General features: G+C 40.7%; 1 protein-coding gene across 3 annotated transcripts; it reads right to left on the reverse strand.

Annotated features, from left to right (window-relative positions):
• Nucleotides 1-186: 186 nt before the first annotated feature.
• Nucleotides 187-27,739, reverse strand: PLAAT5 (phospholipase A and acyltransferase 5). 3 transcript variants are annotated; one of them, XM_039470945.2, is made up of 6 exons: nt 27,592-27,739; nt 26,711-26,801; nt 25,108-25,213; nt 5,450-5,558; nt 3,205-3,467; nt 187-705 (listed from the first exon to the last, which is right to left on the reverse strand). In XM_039470945.2, the coding sequence occupies exons 1-6, from the start codon at nt 27,737-27,739 to the stop codon at nt 613-615; spliced, it is 810 nt and encodes a 269-aa protein (XP_039326879.2). In that variant the 3' UTR covers nt 187-612. The 3 variants fall into 3 exon arrangements, with proteins under 3 accessions (XP_039326879.2, XP_074256401.1, XP_074256400.1); XM_074400300.1 differs by having other exon boundaries at nt 3,255-3,467; nt 26,711-26,840; XM_074400299.1 differs by having other exon boundaries at nt 26,711-26,840.

Below are 27,739 nucleotides of genomic sequence, written 5' to 3' on the forward strand. Positions count from 1 at the left end.
GATTTTTAAACAATAAGGAAACAAAGTTGATGTATAATTTTAAAAAGCAAGTATTTCCTGGGATATGTGTTCCTAGATTAAGGTACAGTGGGCCCTGAATAGCGAGTCACACCTTTTCTTAAGGTCCTCCTCCCCTGAGCTACACTGTGGGTCGAAAGGGCAGGATTATGATAAATAGAAAGAAACTAGAGGCATTTTAGTTTAATAAAAAGAACTTCTGGAAAAAGACTTCTTTGTTACTGGAAATATTCAAGCAGAGGTTTCTGGGATGTTTCTGATGGCATTCAAGCATCAGAGACCAAGGTCAGCCTAAGAAACAACCAAGGCCCTGTCCTACAAAAAGAGTAAAATTAGATCCATATACGAAATGCCTAGTGCAGTATCTGGCGCATAAGAGATACACAGATACCAGGTCCTTCCCATCCCGAGAGTCTGCAGGTCTATGATCGTATATATTGGATGTATTTCTGGAAGGGCAATTGGATACATTCTGGATTCTTCCAGAAGTTCACAATTTTCATAATCGGAGCCATTGTGAGAAGGTGAGGCAAGGAGGCGTGTTCTTTTTGTGTGTGTCGGTAGCTCTTGCTCGAGTCGGAGTTTTCATCACCTTCAGGCAGTTATTGCTTTGGGCTTCATGCTACCCACCACGGCTGAGATAACGGCTCCTGCAGCCTTCGCTCCTTCCATCAGGGCGTGCTCTACCTACAAAGCACATCAGTTCACAGGACAATCAGCGCCAATCCTAGGCTGACACCCTCCCCTGCCTCCTCCCCACCATTCCCCTTCGGCAACCAGACTGCCTGGAGTCTATTCCTAAGAGAAGAACAGTCCGGGCTATCCTACATTTTCAAAACTCCTAGAGTGACAAGAGACCAAGAAAAGCCAGGATTGTTGGAGACAGACAACCCCTTCCTCCCTGTGTGCCATTTGGCTCAGCGTCTGCCTCCGGTGTGGGGCTCAGAGGCAAAGGATCTCACAGTGCCATAGCCTCTGAGGCCCTCATTCCACAAACAGGGGATCCCAGAGCCAGGGAGCAGAACTCACTTGGACAGAGCCATACAGTGAATTCCTGTCCAAACTTAGCTCTTGGGTTCTTGGGCCTCATGACTCCTGGGCCCAGGCTTCTTCAGAGGGCTTCTTGTAATGCCTTCAGTCCTTGGGGTTTTCATGTACAAATGGTCGTGGCGGTGGGAGATTTCTCACATCAGGGCCCACTGAGCCCCTGACACTAGAGCAAAGCCTCGCAAGAATAGAGTGCAGGCCGGGCGTGGTGGCTCACGCCTGTAACCCCAGCACTTTGGGAGGCTGAGACAGGCAGATCACGAGGTCAGGAGTTTGAGACCAGCATGGCCAACACAGTGAAATCCCATCTCTACTAAAAATACAAAAAAAAAAAAAAAAAATTAGCTGAGCATGGTGACACGCACATGTAGTCCCAGCTACTTGGGAGGCTAAGGCAGGAAAATCACCTGAACCCAGGAGGTGGAGGTTGCAGCAGTGAGCTGAGATGGCGCCACTGCACTCCAACCTGGGTAACAGAGTGAGAGTCCGTCTCAAAAAAAAAAAAAAAGAATGGACTGCAGGCTGGAGAGGACGCAGAGCACAGAGGAGGAAGGTGCAGAAGTGAGGGACACAGCAGGGAGGCTGCTCACGCCCAAGGGGGCTGGGCTGGCAACAGCAGAGGCCAACACTGGGATGTGAGCCCACTCTGCTTAGACAACAGAAGAAACATAGGGAAAAAATAGAACAGTTATGTTCCTCTTTTAATCCTTATGTTTTTCATCTTTTCAAAGGGGGTAATACTTTCTCTGCTCATCTCGTGGGGTTTTAGTAAGGATCACGTATTAACGTGAACAGCCCAAATTTGTACACTTATTTAGGATTCAAAGTTCTTCTACATGCCCTGTGCCACATGTAATTTATTACTGCTCTATATGGCAGGAAGTGACAGAGCCAAATGCAGTACAAGCCAGGGAGGTAATGGGAGTGAGGCAGGTGGGTGACACACCTGCTTGCCCCGTATGCCCTGCAAAGCCACAGCATGTCTCTCCAGAGTGTCAGCAGGTAGGAACAACGGCCCAGTGGCCTCATCAATTGTCAGTCAAAGAGAAGCTGAGAGCCGGGTGTGGTGGCTCACACCTGTAATCTAGCACTTTGGGAGGCTGAGGCGGATGGATCACCTGAGGTCAGGCGTTCAAGACCAGCCTGGCCAACATGGTGAAACCCCATCTCTACTAAAAAATACAAAAATTAGCCAGGAGTGATGGCACACACCTGTAATCCCAGCTACTTGGGAGACTGAGGCAGGAGAATCGCTTGAACCCAGGAGGGGGAGTTTGCAGCGAGCCAAGATCACGCCACTGTACTCCAGCCTGGGCGACAGAGCAAGACTCCGTCACAATAAAAAAGAGAGAGAGAGAAAGAAAAGCTGAGAAGCTACACCTTTTTACATAAAATTTCTATATGTTTAAATACTGGCAAGTAATTAAAACAAAAAATGTGTGTGTGGGTGTGTATCCAAGGTGTGGCCCACAGGGTACTAGTTTGCATCTTTGGCAACAGAGTATCTGCTTCTGCTTATCCCTGCTTTGTTAAGGAAGAAATGGTCTTTGGCCAGGCACAGTGGCTCACACCTGTAATCCTAGCACTTTTGGAGGCTGAAATGGGAGGATCACTTGAGCCCAGGAGTTCAAGGTCAGCCTGGGCAACATAGCAAAACCATCTCTCTACAAAAATATTTTAAAATTAGTTGGGTGTGGTGATACATGCTTGAAGTCCCAGCTATTCAGGAGGCTGAGGCAGGAGGATTGCTTGAGCCCAGGAGGTTGTGGCTGCTGATTATGCCACTACACTTCAGCCTAGGTGACAGAGTGAGACCCTGTCTTCAAAGAAAGAGAAAAAAGCAGAAAGAAAGAAAAGCTTTCAGAAATATAGTGAATTGACCAAGGAGACTTCTCTAGTTAATAATTGAGCTGGGGCTCCAACCAGTGGGCTTACTATTAGCCCAGTGCCTTTTCTACTCCTCCCTGGGTTAATAAAGGTAAAAATACCCCCGACCCATAAAGTCCTGCAGAAATAGAAAGCCTTACTAGTACAATGAATAACATGATGAAGGCACTGATTACCATTCTGATCACTAATGAAATGACAAACCCCAGAAAGCTCCGGAAGAAGCCATCATCAGAGCAAACGGGATCACACCTGCTGGCTCCGGGGTACGCCGTATCTGAGGCCATTGACAAAGTGCTCGCAGTTGCCTTCGATCAGGCTGTACTGCACGATCTTGTTGACCATCTTTTTTGTACGCTGGATGATTTCGTCCACTGGCAGCGGCAGGTACGTCCCATCGAGCTTGTTATTGACCTTCCAGGAGCAGCCGTGCAGCACGTCCGCCAGACGACTGTATTTCACCACTGCCCGATTGCTAAAGATGGAAGTAATGCTACCCACCTCGAACTCCTCACCTGGAGACCAAAGACAAAAATTGGGAAGTTCAAGGAGTAGCGGAGCGGAGCACAGTCTAAGGCTCTGAGGAAGCTGCTTCCCCTGGGGTCTCACTGGCACCATCAATAAAAGGGTGGCAGAAATGGGGGGGCTGGAGCCAAAGAACCGCAGAGAATCAGCTTTCCTGAGAAGCCCTTTGCCCTGCGCTGCGCTTCCTGCTCTCATCCTCCACGGGAGTCTCTCTCACTAAACTCTTGGAGCACCTTACCGTGTGGCCCCAAACTGTGTTGCACGCACCTGCCTAAGTCCTAGGATGTGAGTCTTGTTTCCTAAGCACGGTTCAGTAATCTTCACAAACATGTAAAGAGCACCGTCTATGTAAGTGCCAGCCCCTGGGTAAAGGGTGATCACATACACGATTACGGTGGTTCCATGGCACGCCTCCCCCTGGGGCTGCCACAGGAGCACAGGGGAACCAAGCCAAGTAGGGCTCTGAATGGCACCTGCTCCCACCAGCTTCCGCCTACAGCCACTTGACTGCTGCCTCTACTCAAATACGGGGATTCTCATCAAGGGTATGTTTAAAAACAGGATTCCACAGCTTTGAGAAATGTTCGCTGCTTCATTATCGTATGCAGCCCTTAGAGGAGACAGAGACTCAAAGAGGGTCAGGAACCTGCCCAAGGCCAGATGGGTGGTCATTTAAAGCCAGCACTGTTTTTCTGCTACAACCACGTGGATATGCAGATGTGTACACCATCCCCTTTATAAGTTGTCCAAGGACAAGAAATGTTCCACGATCTTTTCTTACAAATGTGAAGAAAATCTGCTGATTTTATAAAAGCTGGCAGTAGATAATTCAGCATTCGGGAGCAGAAATGGCAGGATTCCTTTTCAGAGAGAGCAAGATGGGGCGGGGGAAGATGTAACTGATAAGTATCTCTGTGGTTGTACAAGAGGGAAACTCCTGGACTTAGTCTGGAAAGAAGCAATGGATTTCCATGTTCTCTGAGGAGGTTCTGACACAAGAAGTGGGAAGGGTACGGGTAGAGGGGGCAGAGAAGAGAGGAGATGAGAAAGGGACTCTGCTCCCTGAGGACCTCCGGCATGGTGAGAGACTGGGCCAAAGGAGGGGGACAGAACACAGGGGTGACAGCTGAGAACAAGCTGGGGCCAAAGGCCTTTGGGACAGTGCCCTTCTGTAATTCAACTTTGAACTGGCAATACCTGCACGGGAGATAGCATTCAAAGGGCATTCATGCGTATTCAACAGGGTCCCCCTACCCCTTCCTCTCCCAACCCCCCAAGCCTCACCAGGCCCCATCTCCTGAGACGACCATTGTGAACAGTGGTTCTAGATACCCAATTTTAAGTTGTTCCTCATTCTGCTGTAATCTTCCTCTACTCTCATCACCTCCGCCCCATCCAATCTCCACTAAGATTTCATTAACGCAAATTTGATCTCAGCCATATGTTACGACAGCTGTGAGAAATGAGAGGCGGGCTGTATCTATATTTAGAGTGAGACAGCACGGAGCGTGTGGAACAGCAGGGAGGGCAAGGTGAGGACAAAGGTGCCAAAGGTGATCAAGAAGCCACAGGCAGGGTTCAAGGACTGTAGAAAACAAATGGCAATCAGAACAGGTAAGCATCTGTGTTCTCCTTGGGGAATCCTCAGAAAAAGGAGGACAGATGCTTAACTGCTGTCAATACAAAATGGGGCTCAAGTTCTAAAATGTGTGTTTTTAAACAAAGGCCCCTCTAGGAGGTCAGGGAACTTGGGCCACACTCTTTACACTTGTGTCACTCTTGGGGCTGGACACTTAGTGGGTTTTGGTGAACAGAGACCAAACTGTATCACACAGTAAACAAAGGTCCAGTCATGCTTCAAGGGGTCCCATTGCTAAAGAATGGCAATGACTGAGGAGCCCAGTAATTAACTGTGCTTCCGTTTACTTGGCTAACTTCAGTATCAGTATTTCAATAGAGTATTCACTCTTACTCGGGGGAGCCAGATGGACCACGCAGTCATCTTCTACATAGATGGCCCAGTGCTCATAGCCAATTCGAAAAATCTCAATCAGGTCTCCAGGTCTGGGTCTTGGTTTTCCCTACAATGGAAAAGTAAAAGATTTATGGCACATGCCCAGGGAACTCCAGACACCTTGTTTTAGGATCAGGTACAGCTCAGCCTAAAGATCCCCTCAGTGTGGTTCATCACTTCGCAGAAACCCAAGCTAAAGAAATTTCTCTTCACACCGAGGACCGAAGAACTTTCCCTCTCTCCTACCACCAGTCACATTACTGAAGCCACCAAGGATGCCTGTGCCGGTTATTGGTGTACTGCCTCTCAGCTCTGAATGTACCCTCCAAGATATACCCTGTGATAAATGATTACACTTCTTTAAGCATTTCTTCCCTAAAGCAAGTAAGATGTTAAACCTTCTCAGTAGAGGGTGCTGGAAGGACATTGCAAGAGAAAGGGGCTCTCCTGAAGTTTCTGGTGAGGGAGGGCAGGATGGTGGTCAGCAGTGTGGGTGTGTGGACATCTAGTAGAGTTCTGCCTCAGACCCAGGATCCTCAAGACCCCCTGCCCCTGCTGGCAGCCTGATTCCCTCAGCAAGGCCCCCACATGGCCCACCTGAAGCCCAGAGGGGACCCCCATGCTCTGCACACCCACACCACCAGTTGCTAATAGCCACTTCAGTCCTGCTTGCCCAGCAATTGCAAACTTGTTTGTTATCGTGTGTGTGTGTGTGTGTGTGCGTGCGTGTGTGTGTGTGTGTGTGTGAGACAGGTAGAGAGAGAATGAGAATATACATGAAAAGGTAGGCAGAGAGTTGTAAATATGATGAGCATCCATCTTTTTAAAAACTATTTGGCCAGAGCTCCAGGTCTCACCTTCGCTGCTGTGTTCTCTTCTCCTAGACGCCCAGCTTCTGTGGCCCTGTGACCTGCAGGTTTCTGGAAATCCATAGCTAAGATGTCAGGACCCCCTGGAAGCCTAGAAATGGTATTTCTGTCTCTAAGCTAGACCTGATCACCTCTCTGGAGCAAAGAAAAGAGCCCTGGAATAGGAAGAGGCACAAGATGGTAGTGAAACACCCAGTTAGGTGCTCTCATTCCACCCAGGACTTTGGCCAGGACAGGGTATAAAAGATTCCTTCCCAAAAGTGATATTAAAAAGATACAGAAAATGTGAACATGAGAATTTACAATTAAGGAAAGACTGTAAAAGTGTGAGGGGTGAGTATAAAGTGTGCAAAGGAGGCCATAATGGACTTAATGTCATTAACTTGTCAACTACTCAGAACAAAGTATTTTAATGTAATACATGTGTGAAAGCCTTCAGTAAAATTTCAAATTCAAATACATAAGACATGACATACTGGAGAGAAACCTATCAAATATAAAGAATGTGGCAAATGGGCCAGGTGTGGTGGCTCACGCCTATAATCCTAGCACTTTGGGAGGCTGAGGTGGGTGGATCATCTGATGTCAGGAGTTTGAGAGCAGCATGACCAGCATGGTGAAACCCCGTTCTCTACTAAAAATACAAAAAAATTAGCCAGGCTTGGTGGCACACACGTGTAGTTCCAGCTACTTGGGAGGCTGAGGCAAGAGAATCGCTTGAACCCAGAAGGCAGAGGTTGCAGTGAGCTGAGATTGTGCCATTGCACTCCAACCCGGGCAACAGAGCAAGACTCCATCTCAAACAAACAAAAAGAATGTGGCAAATTATTTCACATGCTTTCACACCTAACTCAACGTCAGAGAAGTCATACGAGACAGAATTCCTACAGATGTGAAAAATGTGGCAAAGCCTTTAACCTGTCCTCAGCCCTTATTAACATAATTCACACTGGAGAGAATCCCTACACATGCAAAGAATGTAGCAAGGCCTTTAACTGATCCTCAAACCTTAATGAACATAAGAATTCATACTGGAGAGAAACCCTACAAATGTGAAGGATATGACAAAGGCTTTTAAGTGCATCTCAAGCCTCACAAAACATAAGATAATTCATACTGGAGAAAAATCCTACAAATGCAAAGAATGCGGTAAAGTTTTTAACCAGTCTTCAACCCTTATAAGAGATTCATACTGGAGAGAAACTCTATGATTGAATATGCCAAAGCATTTAAAAGGTCCTCAAACATAAGATAATTCATACTGAAGAAACTCTACAAAATTGAAAAATGTGAAAAAGCTTTTAACCACACCTCATACTTTGCTAAAGATTCTAAAGATAAAAGAAATTATGCTGGTGAGAAACCCTAGAAATGTGAAGAAGGTGGGAAAGCCTTTAAATGGTTGTCACACCTTACTGTATGTAAGATCATTCATACTAGAGAAAACGCCTACACTTACAAATAATGTGGCAAAACTTTTAATTAATGTTCACACTTCATTGCACAGGAAAGCATTTATACTTTAGAAAAATTGTACAAATATAAATAACAGGGAAAAGCCATTGCTATCTGCTCAAATCTTACTCAAAATCAGAAAGTTCATACTTAAAGCATTATAAATCTAATTACTGTAAAAAAAAAAAAAACCTTCAGAAAATATAAGCCTTTAAAGTGAATAAAAGTATTTATTCTGAAGAAAAACATTGCAACTATAAAGGGGATTGTAGTACCATTACTTGTATTACAAACCTTATTGCACACATTTTATACTAGAGGAAAATACCAAAGCAGCTACTCAAACCTTGTTGAACATCAGAGAATTTATGTTGGAAAGAAACCCTACAAATGTAATGAATGTGGAAACACATTTATTTAAAAACTCCATCTTGGGGCTGGGTGCAGTGGCTCAAGCCTGTAATCCCAGCACTTTGGGACGCCGAGGCGGGTGGATCACGAGGTCAAGAGATCGAGACCATCCTGGTCAACATGGTGAAACCCCGTCTCTACTAAAAATACAAAACATTAGCTGGGCATGGTGGCGCGTGCCTGTAATCCCAGCTACTCAGGAGGCTGAGGCAGGAGAATTGCCTGAACCCAGGAGGCGGAGGTTGCGGTGAGCCGAGACTGTGCCATTGCACTCCAGCCTGGGTAATAAGAGTGAAACTCTGTCTCAAAAACAAAAACAAAAACAAAAACAAAAACCTCAATCTTGGGCCAGGCACAGTGGCTCATGCCTGTAATCCCAGCACTTTGGAAAGCCAAGGCAGGCAAATCATTTGAGATCAGGTGTTCTAGAGCAGCCTGGCCAACATGGTGAAACCCATCTCAACCAAAAATTCAAAAAAATTAGCTGGGTGTGGTGGCAGGCACCTGTAATCCCAGCTAGTGGGAGGCTGAGGCAGGAGAATCGCTTGAACCCAGGAGGTGGAGGTTGCAATGAGCCGAGATCGTGCCACTGCATGGACACCGGAGAGTTCATACTAAAAGAACTCACATTTGCAGATGCGGCAAATGTGAAAAAATATTCAATCAAACATTATCTATATAAACATGAGAGGATTCACAGTAAGAACTAAGGTACTGACACTTCATATATTACACTAAATCAGAGTGTTGAGTACAGAAAATAATTCAAAGCTAAAACTGTCAGATAATTTATTTGTATATAACCAAAAGACTTTTTTGAAGAGTTATTATTACAAAGTATTTGTTTTCCCTTGAAAAAATTATAGTTTTTTGAAAGCAAATGTAATTTAACTCTCAAATTACTTCAAGCTGTTCCTTCATTCTTATTGTTTATGTGAAAGCATGTGATCCATTATTGTTGCATCAGATCTATGAGAGATTCTTTTTCATTAGGTGAGCATTATTTATGATCTTTTCCATGGAAAAGTAAGGGCATCGAAATGTAATGGTGAAATCCTATCTCTACTAAAAATACAAAAAAAATTAGCCGGGCATGGTGGTGCATGCCTGTAGTCCCAGCTACTCAGGAGGCTGAGGCAGGAGAATTGCTTGAACTAAGCAGGCAGAGGTTGCAGTGAGCCAAGATTGCACCATTGCACCCAGCCTGCTCCATCTCAAAAAAAAAAAAAAAAGTACACAATGAAAATCTAAGTGGAGATACTCTTTGTAGTTGACCTATAACTTTATTTGAGTGAAGCAAGAGGTGGGTGTTCAGAGTAATATTCTTCTACATGATAGTGAGAGGAAAACATTTTTAATTTTAGTAGTAAGTCATTTTACCAATTGTGCTTTTATGTAATAAAATGCAGTGTATTTTGAAATTCTGTCTTAAGATTACAGGTGAACTTAATTTTTTAAACAAAACTGTTTTTAAAACTATTAATAGGCTGAATAAAGAAAATATGGAATGCTATGCAGCCATAAAAAGGAAATCATGTCCTTTGCAGGGACACGGATAGAGCTGGAAGCAAACTAACACAGGAACAGAAAACCAAATGCCACATGTCCTCACTTACAAGTGAGAGCTGAATGATGAGAACAGATGGATACATGGGAGGGGGAACAACACACACCGAGGCCTGTCGGGGATGGAGGGTTGGGGGAGGGAAAGCATCAGGAGCAATAGCGAATGGATGCTGGGCTTAATACCAAGGTGATGGGTTGATCTGTGCACAAACCACCATAGCACACATTTACCTATGCAACAAACCTGCACATTCTGCACATGTACCCTAGAACTTAAAATAAAAGTTAAAGAAAAAAAAACAAACAACCATCAATAAGGACCAGTTAAGTAAATATTCCTACATCTACACACACAGACATTAGATAGAGCAAGTTGAATTTACATAAGCAGCACGATGCTATTGAGATTCACGCATGCTGCAGCATGTGTCAGTTACTCCATTATACAGAGGCAACACTTATAAGAACATGTGGTGTTTGGTTTTCTGCCCCTGTGTTAGTTTGCTGAGGATAATGGCTTCCAGCTCCATCCCTGTCCCTGCAAAGGACATGATAGCATTCCTATTTATGGCTGCATAGCATTCCACATTTCTTTGCTTAACCAACATTTTTATTTTTCAATATTACTTTGGCTACTCTGTATAAATTTTAGGATCACTTCATCTATGGATATCAAAAAACATATTTTGAGAGTGATTGCGTTTCATCCGTAGATCAATTTTGTGAAGATGCCACCTTAAGATTGCAGATATTTTGCAACCCACAAACATGGAACTTTTTTCCTGTACTTAAATCTTCTTCAATCTTTCTTACCAATGTTTTGTAGTGTAACATTTTTGTTAAAGTTATTCCTAAGTATTTTTATGCTATGATGAATGGAATTACTTTCTTAATTTCATTTCAGATAGTTCACTTGTAACACTAGAAATTCCATTGATTCTTCCACATGAACCTTGTATCCTGCAAATTTACTAAACATTGTTATTAATTCTAATGGTTTTGTGGCCCAGGCATGGTGGCTCATTCCTGTAACCCCCGAACTTTGGGAGGCCAAGGCAGGCAGATAACTCAAGGCAAGGGATTCAAGACCAGCCTGAGCAACATGGTGAAACTTCATCTCTACTAAAAATACCAAAAAAAAAAAAAAAAAAAAAAAAAAAAAAAAAAGCCAGGAGTGGTGGCACATGCCTGCAGTACCAGTTACTTGGGACACTGAGGCACAAGAATCACTTGAAGCTGGGAGGCAGAGGTGGAAGTGAGCTGCAGTTGTGCTACTGCACCACTGCACTCCAGCATGGGTCACAGAGCAAGACTCTGTGTCAAAGAAAAAAATTCTGATAGTTTTGTAAGTACAGGCATTTCTCATTTTATTGTGCTTTGCTTTATTGTGCTTCACAGATATTTTATTTTTTACAGATTGAAGGTTTGTGACAACTGCGCATCTGATAAATCAATTGGTGCTATTTTTCCAACAGCATGTGTTCACTTTGTCAGTATTTTTTAGCAATGAAGTATTTTTACTTAAAGCATGTACTTTTTTACATGTAATGCTATTGCAAACTTAATAGGCTGCAGCATAATATAAACATAACTTTTACATGCACTGGGAAACCAAAAAATGTGTGTGACTCACTTTCTTGCAATATTCATTTTATTGTGATGGTTTAGAACCAAACTTAGGATTTCCTACATACATTGAATAAATGTGATGAGAGTGGCCATCATTGCGTTGCTAGATCTGGTCTCTTATCATTAAATATGTTAGTTACAGATTTTTTTATAGGTGCCCTTTTTCAGGTTGAGGAAACTCCCTTTGATTGAGTTTCAGATAATTTTTTTTATCATCAATAGCAGATTTTGACAAATGCTTTTTCCAGAGGTATTGAGAAGATCATACGATTTTTGTCCTTTATTAACATGATATATTTCTGTATTACATTTTTTTTTAGAGGAAGTCTCACTGTCGCCTTTGCTGGAGTACAGTGGTGTGATCATGGCTCACTGAAACCTCCACCTCCTGGGTTCAAGCCATTCTCATGCCTCAGCCTCCCGAGTAGCTGGGACTACAGCCATGCACTACCACTCCTGGCTAATTTTTTTGGTTTGTTTCACCCTTTTGTCCAAGCTGGTCTGAAACCCCTGACCTCAAGTGATCTGCCTGCCTCCACCTCCCAAAGGGATAATAGGCACACACCATCAGACTCAGCCTTGGTATGTTACATTAATTGATTTGGGGGAGTTACATCAAACTTGTATTTCTGGCATAAATCTAAGTCATTGTATATAATCCTTTCCATATACATGCTGGATTCAGTTTGCTGACATTATTCTGAGGATTTTTACATGTATTTAATAAGAGATAATAGTCTTATTTTCTTTTTATGGTTTTTTTTTTAGATATCTTGGCTTAGGTATCAAGGTAATACTGGCCTCACAGAATGAGTTGGGAAGCATTTCTTCCTCTATTTTCAGAAAGAGTTTGTGAAAGATTGGTAATTTTTCTTCTTTAAAGGCATGGTAGAATTCTCAAGCAAAGCCATCTGGGCATGAGCTTTTCTTTGTAAAAAGATTTGTATTTACTAATTCAATTTAGATTTTCTAGTTTTTATTGAGCCAGTTTTGTAATTTGTGTCTTTCTAGGAACTTACCCAACTCATCTTAGCTGTCTGATTTGTTTGCATAAAGTTCTTCACAGTATTCCCTTTTATGTCTATAAGATTGACAGTGAGCCCTCTCTTACATTCCCAATTTTGGCAACTTGAATACACTCTTTTTTTTTTTTTTTTTTTTTTTTTAACTTGGCTAGTGTAGCTAAAAGTTTCTCAATTTTATCTTTCTGAAATACTATATTTTGGCTTCGTTCATTTTCTATATTGATTTCTGTTTTCTATTTCATTGATTTCTGCTCCAATAGTTATCATTTTCTTCCTTCTGTTTGTTTTGGTTTTAGTTTGCTCTGTTTCCCTAGTTTCTTTTTTCTTTTCTTTTCTTTTTTTTTTTTTTTTTGAGACGGGGTTTCACTTTTGTTACCCAGGCTGGAGTGCAATGGCACAATCTCGGCTCACCGCAACCTCCACCTCCTGGGTTCAGGCAATTCTCCTGCCTCAGCCTCCCTAGTAGCTGGGATTACAGGCACGCGCCACCATGCCCAGGTAATTTTTTTGTATTTTTAGTAGAGACGGGGTTTCACCATGTTGACCAGGATGGTCTCGATCTCTTGACCTCGTGATCCACCCGCCTCGGCCTCCCAAAGTGCTGGGATTACAGGCTTGAGCCACCGCGCCCGGCCTGTTTCCCTAGTTTCTTAAGGTAGGAGCTTAGATTATTGATTTGAGATACTTTTTCCTTTCTAATATGGGCATTTGCAGCTATAAATTTTCCTCTAAGCCCTTCAGAGCATCTCACAAAATTTGATATGTTCTGTTTTCGTTTTTACTCAGCTCAAAATCTTTTCTAACTTCCTTGTTCCTTTTTTGACTGTGGGTTATTTAGATGTATGTTGTTTAATTTCCAAATACTTGTGAATTTCCCAAAATATCACTGTTATTAATTTCTAATTTAATTTCATGTGATGAAATAAAATATTTTGCAGGATTTCAATCCCTTCAGATTTACTGAAACTTGCTTTATGGCCTAGGAGATGGTCTGTCCTGGAAAACATTCATGCGTGCTAGAGAAGAATATGTATTCTGTTGCTGAATGAAATGTTTTATAAATGTCAGTTAGATCAAGTTAGCTAATACTGTTGCTCTTATCTTCTATCTGCTCACTGATTTTCTGTCTAGTTTTTCTATCCATTACTGAGAGTGGGGTAGTGAAGTCTCCCAACTATTATTTCTGAATTCCCAGTTTATTCCTCTAATTCTATCAGTTTTTGCTTCATACTTTTCGGGATTATTTTGTTGGGTATGTATATGTTTATAATTGTTGTATCTTCCTGATGAATTAACCTTTTTGTCATCATAAAATGATCCTTTTTTTGCTGATAATATTTCTCTTCTTAAAGTCTAGTTTTTCCTGATATTAGTACAACCACTCCTGTTATAACTACTGTTTACATTAACCTATTTGTGACTTTGGACCTAAAATGTGTCTCTTGTGGATGACATGTAACTGGATCTTGTACTATCAAGTCATACGATTTCTGCCTTTTTTGGTGTGTTTAGTTCATTCACATTTAATGTTACTATTAATAAAGTTGGGTTTATGTCTATAATTTTGCTGTCAATATTCTGTACCCCACATGTCTTTTTTGTTCCTCTGTTGCCATCTTTTTTGTATCAAAGACATATTTTCTAATGATCATTTTAATTCCTCTGTTAAAACATTTTTAATTGCCTTCTTTGTGGTTGCTCTAGGGATTATAATATGCATCTTGACATATTGCTATCTACTTCAGATTAATACTAACTTAATTCCTATAAAATATGAAAACTTTGCTTAAAATTAGCTCCATTCCTTCTCCCTTCCTTTATGCTATTGTTAGATAATATATGGATGTCATTTATAACATACATGGATGTAGTATATCTAACTACATCCAAGACAGTGTTGCAAATATTGCTTTATACAAACTTTTTTAAATTAGTTGAGAGAAAAAAGAAAAAATATACTTATAGTCATTTATATTAACCACACTTTTACCATTTCTAGTACTCTCCATTTCTTCCTGTTGATTAAGGTACTTACTGTCTGGTGTCATATTAGGGATCTAATATAGCTTCATTTCAGTCCCTCTCCTTTGTAATATTACTATTTACTATATATTTGCATGCTATAAGACCAAGAATAGGATTTATAACTAATTTTATTGAATTGCCTTTCAAATTGGTTAGCATAAATGATAAAATATATATTTATATTTTCCTATAAAATCACCTATGTAATTATCTTTACTGGTACTTTGTATTTCATGTGGCTTAAAATACTATCTGTTGTGACTTTCTTTCCACCTGAAGAATTTTCTTTGCTATTTCTTTTAAGGCAAGTCTGCCAGCCACAAAGTCTATCTGTCTTCATTCATCTGGGACTATCTTTATTTCATCTTCATTTTTACAAGTTACATTACTGGATATAAAATTCTCGGTTGATAGGTTTTTTTCTTTCAGCCCTTCTAATATGTCATCCCACTGCCTTCTGGCCTCTGTTGCTTCTGATGAAAAGTTGACTATTGTTTTTTATTGTGCTTCTCTTGTATACAACAAGCCTTTTTTCTCTTGCTGTTTTCAAGATTCTCTCTTTGTGTTTGGCTTTCATCTGTTTGAATGATATGTCTAGGTATTCACGGAGCTTCTTGGGTGCATAGATAAATGTTTTACATCAAATTTAGAAAATATTCAGTTATCTTTTATACAGGTATGTGTTCTGCCTTTTTATCTTCTCTCTTTCTGGGACTCCGATTACACATTTGTTGGTTTGCTCAGTGGTGTATCCTTGGCCTCTGAGGCTCTGTTCATTTTTCTTTATTCTTTTTCCTCCTATTCTTCATATTAGATAGTCACTGTTGATCCATCTTCGAGTATGCTGACTCTTTTTTCTTTTTGGTCACTCAAATTTGCTATTGAATCACTCTAGTAAATTTTTTTTATTTTGGCCATTGTATTTTTCAACCCCAGGATTTTCATTTGGTGCTTATCATTTTTACCTTCTTATTAGTATTCTATATTTGATAAGTCGTTGTCATTTCACTTTCCTTTAAGTCTTTAAACTTGATTTTATTTACTTATTTAAATATACTCGTAATAGCTGTTTAGCAGTTTTTGCTACATTCAACATGTAAGCCCACTAGGAAAGAGTCTCTAGTTACCGTTTGTGTGTGTATGGGTCACTCCTTCCTGTTTCTTTGCATGTCTCATAATTTGTTGTTGAAAAACTGGATATTCTAGGTAACATATTGCAGCAACTCTGGGTTCTGATCTCCTTCCCCACCCAACCAAGGCTGACGGTTGTTACTGTTTGCTTGTTTGTTCTTTGTTTATTGACCCGCCTGGAACTGATTCTGTGATGTCTGTTTCTCTCACAGCATGTAACCACTGAGATGTCAGCTTAGAGGTTTTTTTTTGTTTTTTTTTTTTTTCCTTGTTTTTATTTTTAAGCCTGACTTCCTAGATCAGCATAGCTTAATGGTCAGCCAGCAACTGGCCAGAGGTTGAGCCACACCTTATGCCAGGAAGGCTTCACCTTTTGTCAGTGGATCTCTATGTGACTTGGAGAATTCATTCAAAATTCCAGATTTTTATGAGTCTCCAGTCTCTCTTGAATGTATATACAGCCTTTTGCATAACTTCCAGACCACCAGATACATGTGGCAACTTTTCAAGACCCTCTTTAGTTGTATGATTACCTGGATTTCCACGTCAAATATTTGGCTGGCCCGTTGGCCTACTACTTGACCTAACCGGTACTGCAACATCAAGCTAGCTGCAATTGTGGTCTTCCATGATTGTTTGTCACTGAGATAACTGTTGTTTTCAACATCCCTGGGCATGAAAATAAAGTCAGTCTCTCTCTGCTGATACTGCCAATCCTCCCACAAGCCCCGCCACCTGGATAGAACTTCCTTACCACAATCACAGAGCTGGAGGTAAAGGGGCAATGCTAAAACACTACAGATTCCCACTGTTCTTTCTGATATTCTGAGAACCAGTAGACTTTCTTAAATTAACCCTTCTCAGTTTGTTGTATGCCTTTGGTCAAATTTCCTGTCTTTAAATGACTGTCTTTGGTGATTTTGTCTAGCTTTGTAATTGTGTTGGGGAAAGAGGATTTGCAGAGATCTGTACTCAGCCATTCCACAAGTCCTGTCCACTTACAGGGATGAGTTTTTGTGGGCACAAAGCCAACAGTATACACTACTATATTTCATGGAAGGAACCGAGGCCAAGGGAGAGGAAGTGTTTTGTCTAAATTCCCACAGCAAGTCTATGGGAGAGGTAGGACCAGAACCACCCCTTTGCTCCTGCCAACAAACCAACTCTCTTCTTCCGCCTGAAAGGGAAAATGTAATGGCAGCTGCATATCCACTAGAGGGCTCCCCAAACCAGGCTTCTCACCCAGAAAGCACAATGATATCACAGGAGACTTAAAATTGGACTTCATTTTCTTTTGCCATAAGCCCAGGGAAAGCAATATGGATATACCCCTCCCTACAACCCGGAAGCTGGTAGTATACAGAAGAGGTTGAGAGCTAAGAGTTGGGAGGACAGTATGTGAGTGACGTAGATGGATACAGAGGAGCAGGAGGAGGAGGGCTAGGAGCAGCCAAGAGAGTAAGTGAAGAAAGGAAAGAGTGGAGGAGAGATCTTTCTCATCTTTGGAAGAAGAATAAAAAGTAGGAATAGCAAATAGTATTCTCTTTGTGATTCAGATATCAACAGGAATCTATTGCTTTAAGCAGATGACTCTGTCTTGATCAATGGCAAAGGGATCAGAGAACAATGTTTTAAAACGTTTGTAAGAAAGTCTGAAGTTTAAATATTTTGCTGCTTATTCTTTAAAAATCAACTCAGGTTCAACATTTGCATGTGCAGATGCAGGTAAACAGTTAAATTACCTTTCATTGTAATTTAGGTATATACAGATTTTTGATTCATAGATTTTCTAATTACTTTTTCCTTTCAGACACAGGTAAATGAGAGAGGAAGAGAAGATTTTTAGCCTAATTTCTTTATATGAATATATGTGCTAAGCTGAGGCCACTTCTGCTATCACACACACGTGACACAGGAAAGCCCATAGGCCCATCCTCACTGTTACAGTAACCTAAGGACCATCTAAGTCCCGACACTAGTCAGGAAGAACAAAAGATGAACAAGATGTGCAGAACAGGTGACAGAGCTCAACTCAGTCCAACTCAGGCTATTACTTCTGGCATTGATCAGAGTAAAAGGAATGGCAGTAACAGTAAGATTATGGGACAGGTTTTGCTGAGTCAGTCCAGAGGGAAAGCCAATTGACAAGTTATGTTACCCTTGATTCAAGCGTAACTCTGATTCCAATTTATTCTACCTGAGCACAGATCCCAATAGCTGAGAGTCTTAACCAATGACTTTCACCTACCATCCACAGATCTAGTGGAGGGCAGGGCTCTCAGAGTCTGCCAAGCCAGCTGGACAGTCACGTCTGTTCTAAGAACACGCAGTCTGTTCTTCACCATCCTTCCAGCTTGGACACACTTCCCCACCAATCAAATAGCCAGTTACTTCCCACTCAACATGCTAGGTCATTCCCGACAAGCAATCAATCAAATCCTTGTTGTTGTTTCCTGGAAAAATGACAGTAAGAGGATAGCCCAGTTCATTGTGAGGCTAGTTTAAGCCAGAAGAAAGCTCACAAAACCGAAGTTCTGTTCAATAAAGATGTCAAACAATCTTTGTGGTACAGAAAACAGAAGGCTCGGGGATTGGAGAAGGAAAGAGGAGGGAATTTTGGAATTTTAAGTATTTTCTTTTGCTCTAACACTCTCATCTGCAATATTGCCACTGGATGGGGTAGTAAGATGCAAAACTAAATGGGATTCAGAGACTTAACAGTTAACCACTCTCTTGTTAAATTTCCTCCCACTGTAAATCAATTATATTGAGTATTGATTCCCAGCCTTGGTTACAAATTTAAATCACCTGTGGAGCTTTAAAAAGTTTAGATTGATCTGGAGTGTAGCATGGGTGCCAGAGTTTTAAAGGCTCCTCAGGTCAGTCTAAGGTGCAGCCAAGGTTGTGGTTATACTGGAGGCTTTTCTACAATCCTGTCTTTCCCTTTTCCTTTGCTTTAACATCTCTCCAGCATTTCGTGAATTTCTGCTAAGTTCATGAGCCACAGTCAAGCTGTGTGCATGCTCAAGAGCTACCTCCAATCCCAACTGATGCTGCCACCTTCAATTCCAGGTGAAGATTTTGCTGCCCTGTTTGTCTTTGTGTGATTGGGTTAATTTAAAAGCCTTGTCTTCAAGCCCTGAAGTTATTTCTTTTATTCATACTTGTTCAGCTCTATTTCCCATTGCATTTTGTGTCTCTCCATAAGTTACACTTATTTTTTCTTTATAATATCTATTTTTCTGGAGCATTTTTCATCCATATCCTGTATTGTCTTTAAAAATTAAGTTTGTTTTTACCTTTCTCTGATATCTCCTTGAACAGCTTAATAACCAACCTTCTGGGCTTGGTGTGGTGGCTCATGCCTTAATCCCAGCACTGTGGGAGGCTGAGAAAGGTGGATCACCTGAGGTCAGGCATTCAAGACCAGCCTGGCCAACATGGCAAAAACCCTTCTCTACTAAAAATACAAAAATTAGCAAGGCATGGTGGCACATGCCTGTAATCCCAGCAACTCTGGAAGTTGAGGCAAGAGAATCTCTTGAACCCAAGAGATGGAAGTTGCAGTGAGCTGAAATCGTGCCAATGCACTCTGGGTGACAGAGCAAGACTCTGTCTCAAAAATAATAATAATAATCAACCTTCTGAATTTTGTTTGTCCCTTTGGAATAAACTGCCATTTCAAAGCCCCCTTTACATCTTCACAGGCTGGCAACCCAGCTCTGGCTCTTCTCCCAGAAACTGGCACTCACTTAGAGAAACCCCTCTTTTGTAAGGCCTCCTATCTGACAAAGACAAAGAAAACAATAATGAAAAATACGAACAAAGCCTCCTAGAAATTTGGGATTGTCTTAAATGATCAAAACTAAGAATTATTGGTGTTTCTGAGGAAGAAGAGGAATCTAAAAGTTTGGAAAACACATTTGAGGGAATGATTGAGGAAAACTTCCCTGGCCTTACCACAGATCTAGACATCCAAATACAAGAAACTCAAAGAATACCTGGGAAATTCATCACAAAAAGATCATTACCCAGGCACATAATCATCACATTATCTAAAATCAAGACAAAGGAAAGAATCTTATGAGCTGTGAGGCAAAAGCATCAGGTAACCTATAAAGAAAATCCTATCAGATTAACAGCAGATTTCTCAGCAGAAACCCTACAGAACAGAAGGGATTGGGGTCCTATCTTTAGCCTTCTCAAGCAAAATAATGGTCAGTCAAGAATTCTGTATCCAGCAAAACTAAGCTTCAAAAGTGATGGAAAAATAAAGTCTTTTTCAGACAAACAAATGCTGACACAATTGACTGTGACCAAGCCAGCACTATAAGAAACGTTAAAAGAAGTTCTAAATCTTGAAAAAAAACTTCAAAATACACCAAAATAGAACCTCCTTAAATCTCACACAGCCTATAAAACAATAACACAATTTAAAAAAAGATATTCAGGCAACAACTAGCATAATGTATAAAATAGCACCCCACATCTCAATACTAATATTGAATGTAAATGGCCTAAATGCTCCACTTAAAGGATACAGAATGGCAGAATGGATTAAAATCCACCAACCAAGTATCTGCTGTCTCTAAGAGACTCACCTAACACATAAAGACTCACAAAAACTTAACATAAAGGGGTGGAAAAGATATTCCAAGAAAATGGAAACCAAAAGTGAGCAGGAGTGGCTATTCTTATGTAAGACAAAACAGCCCTTAAAGCAACAACAGTTTAAAAAGACAAAGAGGGACATTATGTAATGATAAAAGATCAGTCCAACAGGAAAATATCACAATCCTAAATATATATGCACCTAACACAAGAGCTCCCAAATTCATAAAACAATTATTACTAGACCTAAGAAATGAGATACAGATGACAACACAATAATAATGAGGGACTTGAATACTCCACTGACACCACTAGACAGGTCATCAAGACAGAATGTCAACAAAGAAACAATGGACTTAAACTATGCCCTAGAACAAATAAACTTAACAGATATTTACAGAACATTCCACCCAACAACTGCAAAATATACATTCTTTTCATCCGCACATGGAACATTCTCCAAGACAGACCATTTGATAGGCCACAAAAGAAGTCTCAATAAATTTAAAGACATTGAAATGATATCAAGTACCCTCTCAGACCACAGTGAAATGAAATTAGAAATTAACTCTGAAAGGAACTCTCAAAACTTTACAAATACCTGGAAACTAAGTAATCTACTCCTGAATGATCTTTGGTCAACAATGAAATCAAGATTTTTAAATCAAAAATTTTTAAATTCTTCAACTGAACAATAGCAGTGACACAACTTACCAAAAGCTCAGTGACTCAGCAAAAATGGTGCTAAGAGGAAAGTTTGTAGCATTAAATGCCTACATTAAAAAAAAAAAAAAAATCTAAGGTCACACCTCAAGAAACCAGAAAAACAAGAATAAATCAAACCTAAACCAGCAGAAGAAAAGAACCATGATAAGATCAGAGCAGACCTAATTGAAATTGAAACCAAAAAAAAAAAAAAAGCACAAAAGATAAGTGAAACAAAAAGCTGGTTCTTTGAAAAGATAAACAAAGTTGATAGACCATTAGCGAAATTAACCAAGAAAAGATAAGAGATCCAAATAAACTCAATCAGAAGAGACATGGGCGATATTACAACTGATACCACAGAAATACAAAAGATCATTCACGTACACAAACTAGAAAATCTAGAGGAGATGGATAAATTCCTGGAAATATACAACAACCCTCCTAGATTAAATCAGGAAGAAATAGAAACTCTGAACAGACTGATAACAAGTAGCAAGATTGAAACAGTAATTTTTTTAAAGGCCAACAACAACAAAAAGTCCTGGACCAGACAGATTCACAGCTGAATTCTATCAGGCATTCAAAGAATTGATATCAATCTTACTGAAACTATTCCAAAAGACAGAGAAAGGGGACTGTTCCCTAAATTCTTATATGAAGACAGCATCACCCTAATACCAAAACCAGGAAAGGACATAACAAAAAAAGAAAACTACAGACCAATATTCCTGATGAACATTAATATAAAAATCCTCAACAAAATACTAGGTTAACTGAATCGAACAGTATATCAAAAAGATAATACACTATGACCAAGTGGTTTTCATACCAGGGATGCAGGGATGGTTTAATACATGCAAGTCAATAAATGTGATATACCACATAAACAGAACTGAAAACAAAAATCACATGATCATCTCAATAGACACAGAAATAGCATTTGGCAAGATCCAGTATCCCTTTATGATTAAAACCCTCAGCAAAATCAGCATAGAAGCGACATACCTCAAGGCAATAAAAGCTATCTACAACAAACCCACAGCCAACATTATACTGAATGGGGAAAAGTTTAAAGCATTCCCCCTGATAACTGGAACAAGACACAGATGCACCACATTTATTTGATATAGTACTGGAAGTCCTATCCAGAGCAATCAGACAAGAGAAAGAAATAAAGGGCATCCAAATCAGTAAAGAGGAAGTCAAACTGTTGCTGTTTGCTGATATGATCATATACCTAGAAAACCCTAAAGCCTAATCCAAAAAGTCCTAGAACTGGTCAATGAATTTAGCAAAGTTTCAGGATACATAATTATTGTACACAAATCAGTAGCCCTGCCATACACCAACAATGACCAAGCTGAGTATCAAATCAAGAACTCAACCCATTCTACAACAGCTATAAAAAAAAATAAAATAAAACACTTAGGAATATATCTAACGAAAGACATGAAAGGTTTCTACAAGGAAAATAAAACGCTGCTGAAAGAAATTACAAATGACACAGACAAACGGAAACACATCCCATGCTCAAGGATGGGTAGAATCAATATTGCGAAAATAACCATACTGCCAAAAGCAATCTACAAATTCATTGCAATTCCCATCAAAATACCATCACTCTTCACAGAACTAGAAAAAAACAATGGTAAAATTAATACGGAACCAAAAAAAGAGCCCACAGAGCCAAAGCAAGACTAAGCAAAAAGGACAAATCTTGAGGCATGATACTACCTAACTTTGAACTGTACTGCAAGGCTACAGTTACCAAAACGGTACTGGTATAAAAATAGGCATGTAGACCAATGTAACAGAACAGGGAACCCAGAAATAAAGAAAAATACTTACAGCCAACTGTCTTCAACAAAGCAAACAAAAACATAAAGTAGAAAGGACATCCTATTCAACAAATAATGCTGGGATAATTGGCAAGCCATACGTAGAAGAATGAAGCTGGATCCTCAACTCTCACCTTTTACAAAAATCAACTCAAGATGGATCAAAGACTTAAATATAAGATCTGAAACCATAAAAATTCTAGCAGATAACATCAGAGAAACCCTTCTAGACATTGGCTTCAGCAAAGAGTTCATGATCAAGAACCCAAAAGCAAATGCAATGTAAATAAAAATGAATAGATGAGACCAAATTAAACCAAAAAGCTTCTGCACAGCAAAAGAAACAATCAGCAGAGTAAATAGACAACCCACAGAGTGGGAGAGAATATTCACAAACTATGCATCCAACAAAGGACTAACATGCAGAATCTGCACACATTAGCAAGAAAAAAAAAAAAAAAGATCCTATCAAAAAGTGGGCAAAGGACATGAACAGACAATTCTCAAAAGAAGATATATAAATGGCCAAGAAACATATGAAAACAGTGCTCAACATCACTAATTATCAGGGTAATGCAAATCAAAACCACAACACAATAATACCACCTTACTCCTGCAAGAACAGCCATAACTTAAAAATCAAAAATGATATGTGTTGGCATAGATGCAGTGAAAAGGGAACACTACTACACTGCTGCTGGGAATGTGAACTAGTACAACCACTATGGAAAACACTATGGAGACTCCTTAAAGAACTAAAAGTAGAACAATTTGATCCAGCAATCCCACTACTGGGTGTCTCACCAGAGGAAAAGAAGTCATTATATGAAAAAGACACATGCATATGCATATCTATAGCAGCACAGTTCACAACTGCACCAACAGCATTTCATTACATTTCCTTTTCATAAATGGAAAAGCTGATACATTGGACTTCATCAAAATTTAAGAACCTGTTCTGAAAAGACAAGCCACGGATGAAGAGAAAATATTACAGAGTATGTATCCAATGACATACTTGCATACAGAACCTCTGAAGAACTCGCAAAACATACGAACCAATAGGAAAAAATGGGCAAAAGATTTGAACGCTTCACCAAAGATTATGCATAAGGATGGCAAATACACACATGAAAAGATGTGCAAAATTATTAGTCATTAGAAAAATGCAAATGAAAACGACAATGAGATATCTACACATCTATTAAAATCGCTAAAATCTAGAAGATTGACCATGCCAAATGCAAATGAACTGGAACTCTTACACACTGCTAGTAGGAATGTAAAATTATACAACCACTGTGGAAAACAGTATTTAAGAGCTCTTTTAAAATTTGTATGGAAGGCTTGGAAAGCCCCAACAAAGAAAAAAAAAAATTAAAGGAAAACAGTAAGTTAAATATACATCTACCACATGACCTAGCCATTTCATTCCTACATATTGACCCAGGAGGAAAAAATATACAGTCTGCACTGAGACTTGTATATAAATGTATATAAAGCAGATTTGTGATAGTCGAAAACTAGAAGCAACTCAAATGCTCAATCAACAGGCAAACAGATAAGAGTGATATACCCATGTAATGAAATACTACTCAGTAATAAAAAGGAATGAACTGTTGATAAAAAGCAACAACATGGATGTCACTCCAAATAGTTATATGAAGGAGACAAAGAAGTGCACATACAATACGATTTCATATAAATCTCTTAAAAATGCAAAGCAATCTATGGTGACAAAAAGCATATCAGTTGTTGCCTGGGGATGGGAGTGGTGTGGGAAGAAAGGGGCACAAAGAAACTTTTGTAAGTTACAGAGATTATTCATTATCTTGACTGTGGTGAAAATTTCACAGGATATACCTAGATATCAAAATGTATCAAATCGTATGCTTCACAGGTGTATACATATGCCAAATGTATCAAGTTATATACTTTAGATATGTGGAGTCTATGTCAATTATACCTCGGTAAAGCTGCCTTAAAACAAAGCATAACCAACATCCCGAATCAGGATATTTATTAGACCGTGTAAACCAAGCTTGTCCAACCCACAGTCCACAGGCCACATGCAGCCCAGGACAGCTCCGAATGTGGCCCAACACCAATTCATAAGCTTTATTAAAACATTATGAGTTTGTTTTTGTGTGTGGGGGTTTTTCTTTTTAAGCTCATCAGCTATCGTCAGTGTTAGTGTATTTTAGGTATGGCCCAAGACATTTCTTCTTCCAATGTGGCCCAGGGAAGCCAAAAGATTGGAGACCCCTGGAAACAAAGTAAAATACAATACGTAGAGAAGCTGCCAGGAAGTTAAAGAGGGTCACTTTTAGAATTCTTGTTACACCTACCTCAGCTGCTTGCTTTATCAATGTGCCTTCATTCTCAGGCTGGGGAATTGAGCTCCACTCTGCTCTCTGGCTGGGTGTGGTCTCCAAGCTAAGTACAGGCTTCTCTCTAAATGATTTTGCAATCATATGGTTAACAAATATTACTATTTCATAATTATTGGAAAATACGTATTACAGATTTGTGATTTTTAAGATGCCTTTCGGTTTCGAGACTCTAGGGAACATTTCCCCCCTAAGCTTGTTTCTGTGAACCCATTAGCGTTTATACAAAAGAACTGCTGTTTGCTGGTTTTCTGACAATTGTTTAAATGCTAATTAATGATAGCAAGAAGTAGTTTTGGGGGTTTCTACTTTTTAATTTGCTAATAATCTCTTTTTAATGTTTATCAAAGTGATACTTGCACATAGTTGCTGTCGGTTTTGTTTTTTTTTAAGGAACCAGGACGTAGGAATTCATCATGAAATACAAGGAGGCTTCCTCCCTTCCCTCCTCATCCCAGCCCTACTGTGCAGAGGCAAACTCCTTGAAATCTAGAGCTGTCTCTTCCAATAATTAGCTCCAGATCTCTAAGCAAACTTGATAAGGCACAACACTGTAACTGCAACATGAATGAAATCAGTATATTTCTCACTGTAACATGAATGAAATCAGTATATTTCTCACTGTAACATGAATGAAATCAGTGTATTTCTCACTGTAACATGAATGAAATCAGTGTATTTCTCAGTGTAACATGAATGAAATCAGTATATTTCTCACTGTAACATGAATGAAATCAGTATATTTCTCAGTGTAACATGAATGAAATCAGTATATTTCTCACTGTAACATGAATGAAATCAGTATATATTTCTCTCTGAAAACAAAATGTTACAGGAGAGGATAGAAATGCAAGGCAAGAATATGCTTTCAAGCATATTAAATTAAGGTAGTATAGTGGCATAAAATATCTTGGAGCCCACACGATCTAGGTTTGAATCCTATGATTGCCGTCCCACCTTGAGCTAATGTCTGACCCTCAGCTTGATTATCTTTAAAACAGAAATGAAAATATGTGTCTCACAGAGGTGTCAAGAGGGTGAAAAGAGACAGCACTGTAAACATCCGGTACACCAGCAACTCAGAAACGGCTTTTTCTTTACCTTTTCCCAGGCTTTAAACTCTTCTCCAGAAAAAATTAGTGTATGGGGCAGGTGGGACACCCCTCATTTTCAGTATAGCTCCTCTCCAAAATTTCAGCCCCTCAACATTTTTTAAAGCAGCAACCATCATGTTGCTAAGGAAAGTGAATTCAAGAAATCTGTCAAAGGCCAACTTATCGTTCATTGATTAGTGAGACCAAGAACAATATTGTAAGCCTCCTGCTAAAAGCCATTCGTGTCTCTGGGGTCTAGAGAATGGCCTTATGGCTAGAAACGGCTGCAACGCACGCCTGTGGCCAGCAAGTCCCAAGCCCAGTACAATCTGTTATCACCCAGGATCCCACCAGCCTCCCCCTTACTGGGGCAAGCTGGTTCACACAAAAACCACGTCTGGGTTTGTTTTACAGAACTGCATTCCAAGTCAATTCTTCAAAAGACTTCTTCCACTCAATCTTCTTACCCTTGCTGGATGCTTCCGCCCTGTTCTAACGTGCCGGGTGGAGGCTGCTTGGCTGGGAGCTGGGCCCACGCTGCGGATCCCACGGATTCTTCTAATTCAAGGGGGAGGTGGGGGGGAATGCTATTTAGACCTGTGAAAGGAGAATTCGAGCAAGCACCTTGACCGCTACGGGAGAGTGGGCTCAGAGCTCTAGCCTAGCATCGTGCCTGGCTCCTGGTTAGGCCTCAGGAAATGCTGGGATGAATGGAGAGGGGTGTGGAACTAGTTGCTGCAGCGGGTTCAGTTCCTCCGCCAAAGAGAGACTTTGGAATTCCTGGGGACGGAATCGGGGAGAGGATGGAGAAGGGCGCCGGTCCTAAGCCCGGTGGGAGGAGCCTTTGCAGAGCTAGAGCCGGTCTGAACTCCGCCCTCGGGAGCCGCTGCCACTGCCTCACTTCGCAGGAGATACAGCAGGAAGGAGGGAGCGGCTGCCCGGCCCGTTTTGATTAGCTTATAACAAGAGGTCGTGCTGAAATATTCACTCAGGATGGCAAACAGACAACACAATCACCAAGCGTCTAAGGAGCTTTGAGGGTGGCCGGGCGTGGGGGCTCACGCCTGTAATCCCAGCACTTTGGGAGGCCGAGGTGGGAGAATCACTTGACGTCAGGAGTTCGAGACGAGCCTGATGGTGAAACCCCGTCTCTACTAAAAATACAAAAGTTAGCTGGGCGTGGTGGCGCCTATAATCCCCGGAGGCTTATAGGACGAGGATGAGGCAGGAGAATCGCTTGAACTAGGGAGGTGGAGGTTGCAGTGAGCCCAGATCACGCAACAGTGTGAGGCTCTGTCGAGAAAAGAAAAGGAGAAAGGAAAAAGGAAAGAAAAAATGGAAAACGGACCTGAGTGGGTCACAACTGAACGCCTGGACGCAGGCTGCTGGTCCTTGGGCCGGGTACTGGCGGTTCGCCAAGCGGGTTTGGGGCGGGGTGGGGGAATCCTAGGGAGGCGGAGCGCGTACTCCCCAGCGGCTCCCGGGCTCAGGCCCAT

This window comes from Saimiri boliviensis, chromosome 6 (assembly GCF_048565385.1).
Source record: "Saimiri boliviensis isolate mSaiBol1 chromosome 6, mSaiBol1.pri, whole genome shotgun sequence".
Lineage (NCBI taxonomy): Eukaryota > Metazoa > Chordata > Mammalia > Primates > Cebidae > Saimiri > Saimiri boliviensis.

Excerpts from the sequence above, each read along its gene's own strand:
- PLAAT5 (XM_074400299.1), bottom strand. The coding sequence starts at position 27,739 with ATGGGCCTGAGCCCGGGAGCCGCTGGGGAGTACGCGCTCCGCCTCCCT. Across the intron at positions 25,214-26,710 it reads GGCGGAAGCATCCAGCAAGG|AGAGAAGCCTGTACTTAGCT; the intron begins GTAAGAAGATTG and ends AAAATCATTTAG. Across the intron at positions 3,468-5,449 it reads GGTCCATCTGGCTCCCCCGA|GTGAGGAGTTCGAGGTGGGT; the intron begins GTAAGAGTGAAT and ends TTTGGTCTCCAG.